The following is an 8,310-nucleotide window of genomic DNA, read 5'->3' on the forward strand; positions in this document are numbered from 1 at the left end:
TTCCAGGTGGAAATATAGCTGATCTTCAAGTCGATGTAAATATGCTCGCTGGCTTCTATTTTCCCAGACCAAGAGCTGGAGATGCAAGTTTTCTGTCCTAGAGCTCAGGATAGGGCAGGACACACACAGCTCCTGACTGAGTCTCCTTCTCCTGCTCTCACAGGTCTGTTTGCTCCCCAAGGACTGTTTACCTGCTCTGCATTCAGCCCTCATGACCTGCACCTCCGATCCATCAGCAGCAGGCCTGACACAGAATACCACCTGCCCCAGAGACGAAGTGGAGACAGGAAGGGGGCAGACTCTGCCCTCAGGAACAGGCTGTCCACCTGGACCCTGAGCCACACAGAACTGTCCCCAGCATTTAGTCTTACAATGCAGGGTGCGCTTTTCTATTCTACTGCACACGAACACACACACACGGCAAACACATCACTGGATTGACTTCACTAACGGTAGTAACCGGCTGCTGAAACCAGGAAGCCTTGAGACAGACCCAGCGCATAACCCGGGCAGTCAGTGGGTAGTTGGGGCCGGACTCGCAGGACATGGCACTCAGCGGGCCCTGCGGGTCACAGCCTCCCTGCACACATCTGTGCATCTCTACCCGAGCAGAAATGCGTGAATGTATCTGAGTCCATCTAGAACTAATGCTCTAGGGTCAGATTTTCTCACCCCCTCTTACTGTACACGATGGGGTGGGGGGTTCTGAGACCTGGAGACACGACACAGAGTCACCAGGACAGCCTGTGGAGCTGTGGTTAGAGCACACGTTCCCAGAACCCTGGGTGTACCACCTGCCCACTGCCACCTGGGCCACACTCTCCCCTCCTCGGCTCCTCAGGGAAGGGGGCTCAGGCGGCAGGAGGCCCAGCGGGGGCTCCACCCAGGACACCTCTCACCTGCTGACACTTCTCTACTGTGATTATAGCTTCAGATGAAGGAAAAAACCCCAACAGAGACAATTTGTGAAAACAGAAAACACATGTTTATTTAAAGATAACTCAAGCTCCCCTCGAAGGAAATTTAGTTAAAATCATGGATTGAGAGAAAAAAATGAACACAGTGAAAGCAGGGAACAGAGACACCACCCCACCACGAGGGGCACCGCGTCTGGTCCCAGACAGGTCTGCAGAGGAGAGACCCACGTGGGTGATGGACTCTGAAAATCAGGCCTAGAAGTAGGTCAGCTCGTCATGCCTGCTTTTGTTGGTCTGGTAGCTGGTCAAGGCCACGGGCTTGTTCTCGTGTGGGAGGCTTTCAAACACTCGGATGTGCACGAAGTCATCCTCGTCCACTTGAACCTGAAAGGAGAGTCCAGTGAGGGGCAGGTGGGGCCTCTGACCCCAAGTCCCCCTGCTCCACTGGACTTGGCTGGATGGTAGGAGGGTCCTGGATGCCTGGAGGCTGCGTCCCTTCATGTCCCCAGAGACTGGGCTGAGGACATTCTCACCCTCCTCCTTCAAGTGCAGGGGACACCCTAGGTGCCCAGCCAGCACCCCTCCCCCACACTCATTCCAGCAGAGCCCTTGGTCACCCGAGAGGCTAGGTCCTCTTCTCCAAGGAGGCCGCAGCACACACGTGCACACACGCACATGCACACATACATGCTTGCACACGCATGCTCATTTTGGACAGCCACCAAACCCCTGAAGCTGAGGGCTGCCGCAGGACCCTGCTGAGCACTCCTGCCCTGGGCACCTTCGAGCTCCCACTTCAGCCAGACTCTCCCAAGAGGCTGACACCCCACCTTGATCAAGTAGTTCATCCCAGCAACCACCTGGCTCCTGAATTTCACAGCCTTGAACACTGGGAACTTCTTGTTCTCCTTCTCCTCCAGCTGGGACTTCACCTGCGGAAGGGGAGAAGGGAGAGACAGGTGAGCTCACCTGTATTAGATGTCACCCCTGAACTCTCATGCCTGGGCACTGCACACTTTCTACACCTCATCTGCCCTTTACAGCTAAGCAGACACACTCAACTGTCGACTCTGATGATAAAGGACAGAAAAATGTTCTCTGTATCATTTCTCTTTTCTTTTTCAAGGATGGGAATTTTATATTTTCACCATCAAGACAATGTGTATAAGTTCACACCCTGTTTTTCTTTTTACTTAGTTCTTTTGAAAGAGTACATACATACCATTTTTCAGTTACTCTTTTAAAAGTGAAAATTAAAATATTTTAAAGAATTAAACTAAATTGAACGTTAAAGATAATTTTCCAGGGACTTCCTCAGTGGTCTAGTGGGTAAGACTCAGTGACAGCAATGCAAGGGGCCCGGGTTCGATTCCTGGTTGGTGAACTGTATCCTACACGCTGCAAAGAAGAGCTACTTGCTGCAAGTAACTACGTGGCACAGCCAAAGTAAAATAAATAAATATTTATTAAAAATTCAGTCTTCCATCTTCTGTTGTTAATGTTCAATTGCTAAGTCATGTCTGACTCTTTGTGACCCCAAGGATTGTGGCACGCCAGGCTCCTCTGTTCTCCAGTCTCCCAGAGTTTGCTCAAATTCATCTCCATTGAGTCAGTGATGCTATCTAATGATCTCATACTCTGCTGACGCCTTCTCCTGCTGCCCTCGATTTTTCCCAGCATCAGGGTCTTTTCTATGAGTCAGCTCTTCCTGGCAGGTGGCCAAAGGACTGGAGCTTCAGCTCCATCATCAGTCCTTCCAGTGAATATTCAGGGTTGATTTCCTTTAGGATTGACTGGTTTGATCTTATAGAGGTGCCTTAATTCTCTTGGGGAAAAAAAAAGTGAAAGTGACGATGTTAATCACTCAGTGGTGTCCGACTCCTTGCGACCCCATGGAGCCTGCGTGGCTCCTCTATTCATGGAATTCTCCAGGCAAGAATACTGGAATGGGTTGTCATTTCCTTTTCCAGGGTTCTCTTAAGAATCTCAGTTTCTTCTGCAGACAGTTTTAAAAAAATGCTTTTCTACTTTAAATTTTTATTTATTTTTAGTTTTTAGTTTTTAAACGTGTCATAACTCTGGGTTTTCCATTGTTAACTTTTAGTTACTTATTCTTTTTTTTTTTTTTGGCTGCCTTAGGTCTTTGAGGCTGCATGCCAGCTTTCTCCAGTTCCTTTTTTTTTTTCTCCAGTTTCAAAGAGTGGGGGCTTCTGTTGAGAGCACAGGCTCTAGGCATGGGGGCTTCAGTAGTCTTGGCTCCCTGGCTCTAGAGCTCGGGCTCGAGAATTGTGGCACTTGGGCTTACTTGCTTATCCCTATGCGGTATCATCCCGGACCAGGGATGGATCCCAGGTCCCCTGCACTGGCCTGTGGATTCTTCTCCCCTGGGCCACCAGGGTGGTCCTTTGCTGCCTTTTTAGACGGTCTCCCTAGGACTGAACTGAACTGAACTGAACTAGGATGCAGGGCCTTTGGGCAGAGGCTGTTTCTGATCTTTGGTGTCAGATGTTAATGATGCCCTTGGATCAGTCAGGTTTTCTAGGGTCTTGGCCTTTAGGGAACTGAGCTTTGTTATGGAGGAAGGGAGAGCAGGTTGCTTTGTCTTGACTTTAAGATCTAATCTGGTTTCTGAGTGCTCAGCAGCCACAGGCGCTCACTGCCCTGAAGTCCCCAGACCAGTTCTGGGTGTCAGAGGAGCTTGGTGAAGCCCAAGCGCCTGCTGCTTGGGGAGCCAAGGGCATCACCATTATGCATGCCAGTGAGTCACCTGGCAAGGGCCTGCAGGGAGGGGCACTCTGGTGATTGGGTCGGGGAAAGGACAGGAGGAGGGAGGGTCAGGTAGTGAGAAGGTGGGCCACCTGCTCTTCCATGAGGCTGCCACGGCTCTCAGGGTGGTCAGTGTGGGTGTGTCCCCCTGGGCCAGTGCCCACCCTTGTCTCAACACTCAGCTGTGCAGCCCTTCTTCACGGAGCTGTATGGAACTGACCCTCAGACCGTTTACCCAGCCTGGGGGTGAGTGATGTCCACAAACCCTCCCGGGGGCCTGGGATGAAATCATCTCTCTGTCTGTCTCAGGAGTGGAAGCAGGAGAGCCCTGCTCTGTGCAAGGATGGCTGGATGTGGTGGATACAGGTCTGTCTCTGGCCTCACTTCTCCTTATCTATTCAGGAAAACTTCAGTACAAAAGGCCCCCAGATGGTGCCCCTGCCCCTCACAGAGCCCACCCAGCACACAGGTGGCCACCTCGCTCCCAGGGCAGTGAGGACGGTGCACTGACAGGTGACTCTCAAGGGATGGACCCCAAGTGCAGCCCCTAAGACAGAAACCCTTGTCTCCCGAGGCGGCTCACCCTCACTCAAAGCTCATGTGGCCAGCGGGGATTCTCAGGCCTGGAGGCCCAGGAAGAGGAAGGGAGGGCTGGGCTGAGTGGCCATGGAGGGGGAGAACAGGGAACACCCTTCTGCCTGGCTCTCACTGGCTGTCCCCCAGATCCCTCAGTGTCTAAGGTCTCACAAGACTGACTCACCCCTTCCACGACTGCTGTCAGATGATCCCAAAGGTAGGATCCAGGACGCAGCAGAGCGCATGCCCTGGGATGTAGGAGGCAGCAGTGGAGCGGGGAGGGGGGCGGCGGTGGGCAAGAAAGATAAGGGACCTAGGTTTCCTCTTCTCATCAGAACTCGAATACCCGCCCCAGACCCTGAACTTGTCTCCCTTGTGAGGAGCGGGGGACAGGCCCCAACCCCACATGACCCTTGGGTGCAAGAGTTTTCCTGGAAAAGGGGCTGGACTGCTGCCCAGGGTCTGATCCATGCTCTGCCTACTTGACCCAGCTACTTTCAGTTGCCAAATGTTTCACTGGAGAGCGTTTCAAACCTACACGAAAGTGCTAAAATAACAGCCTGAGTCTCGGCGGCCTGGGCCCCTGACTCACTCATGATGACCTCACCCCACGCTGTGCCCTTTGCTCTCCGTGTGCTTTTCCCCAACTGTCACCTTGCCTCCCCTCCAACTCCTCTGCCCTCTCTCTCTTCTCAAGAGAGAATGGGATGTGCTAGGGTGCAGTGCCTCTGTCCCAGAGGTGATGACTGCTGACCACCGTGGTCCCGGGACCCCTTCTGCCCGCAGCAGCCCTACCTGGTCAGCGATGGCCTGGATCTCGGCTGTGGCATCCTGAGTATCTGAGAACCCACCAAGATTTGGTCCCCACATGTCAGCAGTCGGCAGGCTGGGCGGGTGAGCTGTAGGAGCTGCTGACACTCCCAGGACGGGTGAGCTAATGGGAAACTGCCAGACTTGGAGGGATGGTCCTGTGATGCGTGGGTGGAGCCAGGAGAGGTGCCTAGGTTGAGGGACAGGGAACAGGGAGGGGAAGTCCTGGTCCCATTCAGGAACATGCTCTGACTCGGCGGGGGCGGGACTTCGGTATCTTCCTCTGGGTGGCAGAGTCACAAGGCAGGGGTGGGAGCTCCCTGCAGGATGGGTGTGGTAGTGGGGGGCAGCACCGACAGAATCTCCAGAGAGAAAGGGGTCCACTCGGGTGGGAGGATGATGGGAGTCACCTGTCCTTCGGGTTCCACAGGAGCCTGGAGACACGGGAGCAGCAGACCTGAGAGCTGCCAAGGGCAGAGAGGAGAAGCTCCCGCCAGCTCAGAACCTGGAGGAGCTGGAGGAGAGGCGCAGGGGCCGCCTGGGCCTCAGTGCGACTTGCCCGTGCCCCCTGGAGCCCCTCATCCCCCAGCCAGGCCCAGCGCCCCACCCGTTCTGGCCTGTCCTGTGGGCTGCTGTGCACATCATGGACATGTGACTGGTGACACAGGAAGGGCTGACGTGGGTGGACAGAAGAGCCACAGAGGATTCAGAGGCAGGGAGGCAATGACTCCAGGGCCTCAGATGGCATGGGGGTCAGACGGATGGTGTTACTTACTAGGACTTGATTCTGATGGGTATGGGATTAGAGTAGGTTCAGCTATTCCCCAGGCTGGGGCGGGGGCACCCTTCTGGGGTCCAAGCCTGGGCTCTTGTGTAACCCTGGGGAACCGATGATCTGAGGAGACACATGAGTGAGACACAAGGCCGAGGCCTTGGTGGGGAAGGGGGCCGGGAGGCGGGCAGCAGAGTCAGGGGAGCCCAGGAGACCCGCTCCACCCTGTGGTCAGCCCAGTCTCGGGTTGGGTATTGGTGGGCTTAGCTTTCCAGGTCATCTTCAGTCAGTCATCTTTCTTGTGCCCAGGTGTGGTCTGAGGCCCTTCCTGGTGGCGCACACATCTCTCAGGCAAGATGGTTTCCAGCGGGAGTGTTTCTGGGAGGTTGGCAGAACATAGTATAGGCTGGCCTCACCCACCTCCTTCTGGCCCCCCAGAAGTCTCCAGTTAGATTTTGGCAGTAGCTTCTCAGTAACGCACACCTTACAGGGAACTCCTATTTTGAGACAACTCAGGCAAGTGCTTATTACTGTGTTTTTACCAGCGGGGCGTAGGTGGGGGGAAGGTTTCAGGCAATGTTTCTCTAAAAATTCTGTCCCCTCCTCCTGCCCTGAGACACTTCAGACTCGAGATAATTCTTGCGTAATCAGAGTAGAAATCAGATTGATTATATTCTTTGCAGCCAAAGATGGAGAAGCCCTATACAGTCAGCAAAAACAATTCCGGGAGCTGACTGTGACTCAGATCATGAACTCCTTATTGCAAAATTCAGACTTAAATTGAAGAAAGGAGAGACACCTCTAAACCATTCTGGTATGACCTTAATCAAATCCCTTATGATTATACAGTAGAAGTGACAAATAGATTCAAGGGATTAGATCTGAAAGACAGAGTTCCTGAAGAACAATGGATGAGGTCTGTCACATTGTACAGGATGCTGTGATCAAAACCATCCCCAAGAAAAAGAAATGCAAAAAGGCAAAACTGTTGTCTGAGGAGGCCTTACAAATAGCCGATAAAAGAAGAGAAGTGAATGACAAAGGAGAAAAGAAAGATATATCCATCTGAACGCAGAATTCCAAAGAATAGCAGGGACAGATAAGAAAGCATTCCTAAGTGATTAGTGCAAAGAAATAGAGGAAAACAATAGAATGAGAAAGACGAGATCTCTTCAAGAAAATCAGAGATACCAAGGGAACGTTTCATGCAAAGATGGGCTCAATGAAAGACAGAAATGATATGGACCATACAGAAGCAGAAGACATTAAGAAGAGGTGGCAAGAATACCACAGGAGAAGTATACAAAAAAGATCTTAATGACCCAGATAACCACAATGATGTGATCACCTAAAGCCAGACATCCAAGAGTGTGAAGCCAAGTGGGCCTCCGGAAGCGTCATGACAAATAAAGCTAGTGGAGGTGATGGAATTCCAGTTGACTTATTTCAAATCCTCAAAGATGAGGCTGTGAACGTGCTGCACTCAGTTCAGTTCAGTCTCTCGGTTGTGTCCAACTCTTTGTGACCCCATGAATCACAGCACGCCAGGCCTTCCTGTCCATCACCAACTCCCGGAGTTCACTCAAACTCACGTCCATCGAGTCAGTGATGCCATCCAGCCATCTCATCCTCTGTCGTCCCCTTCTCCTCCTGCCCCCAATCCCTCCCAGCATCAGTCTTTTCCAATGAGTCAACTCTTCTCATGAGGTAGCCAAAGTACTGGAGCTTCAGCTTCAGCATCATTCCCTCCAAAGAACACCCAGGGCTGATCTCCTTCAGAATGGACTAGTTGGATCTCCTTGTACTCAATATGCCAGCAAATTTGGAAAACTTAGCAGTGATCACAGGACTGGAAAAGATCAGGTTTTATTCCAATCCCAAAGAAAGGCAATGCTAAAGAATGATCAAACTACTGCAGAGTTGCATTCATCTCACATGCTAGCAAAGCAATGCTCAAAATTCTCCAAGCTAGGCTTCAACAGTACATGAACCAAGAACTCCCAGATGTTCAAGCTGGATTTAGAAAAGGCAGAGGAGCCGGAGATCAAATTGACAACATCCATTGGATCATAGAAAAAGCAAGAGAATTCCTGAAAAACATCTACTTCTGCTTCATTGACTACACTAAAGTCTTTGACTGTGTGGATCAGAACAAACTGTGGAAAACTCTTCAAGAGGTGGGAATACCAGACCACTTTACCTGCTTTCTGAGAAATCTGTATGCAGATCAAGAAGCAACAGTTCAAACCAGACATGGAACAATGGACTGGTTCCAAACGTCAAGGCTGTATATTGTCACCCTGCTTATTTAACTTATATGCAGAGTACATCATGTGAAATGCTGGGCTGGAAGAAGCACAAGCTGGAATCAAGATTGCTGGGAGAAATATCAATAACCTCAGCTATGATAATGGCACCACCCTTATGGCAGAAAGCAAAGAGGAACTAAAGGAGAGTGAAAAATCTACC

The 8,310-nt window shown here is 51.5% G+C and overlaps 1 protein-coding gene across 1 annotated transcript; it reads right to left on the bottom strand.

Annotated features, from left to right (window-relative positions):
* Positions 1-962: 962 nt before the first annotated feature.
* On the bottom strand, positions 963-5,278 carry LOC113895698 (stefin-C). Its single transcript, XM_027547187.1, has 3 exons — positions 5,055-5,278; positions 1,748-1,849; positions 963-1,301 (listed from the first exon to the last, which is right to left on the bottom strand). The coding sequence occupies exons 1-3, from the start codon at positions 5,127-5,129 to the stop codon at positions 1,173-1,175; spliced, it is 306 nt and encodes a 101-aa protein (XP_027402988.1). The 5' UTR covers positions 5,130-5,278; the 3' UTR covers positions 963-1,172.
* Positions 5,279-8,310: the final 3,032 nt, after the last annotated feature.

This window comes from Bos indicus x Bos taurus, chromosome 1 (genome assembly GCF_003369695.1).
Source record: "Bos indicus x Bos taurus breed Angus x Brahman F1 hybrid chromosome 1, Bos_hybrid_MaternalHap_v2.0, whole genome shotgun sequence".
In the NCBI taxonomy this organism is placed as follows: domain Eukaryota; kingdom Metazoa; phylum Chordata; class Mammalia; order Artiodactyla; family Bovidae; genus Bos; species Bos indicus x Bos taurus.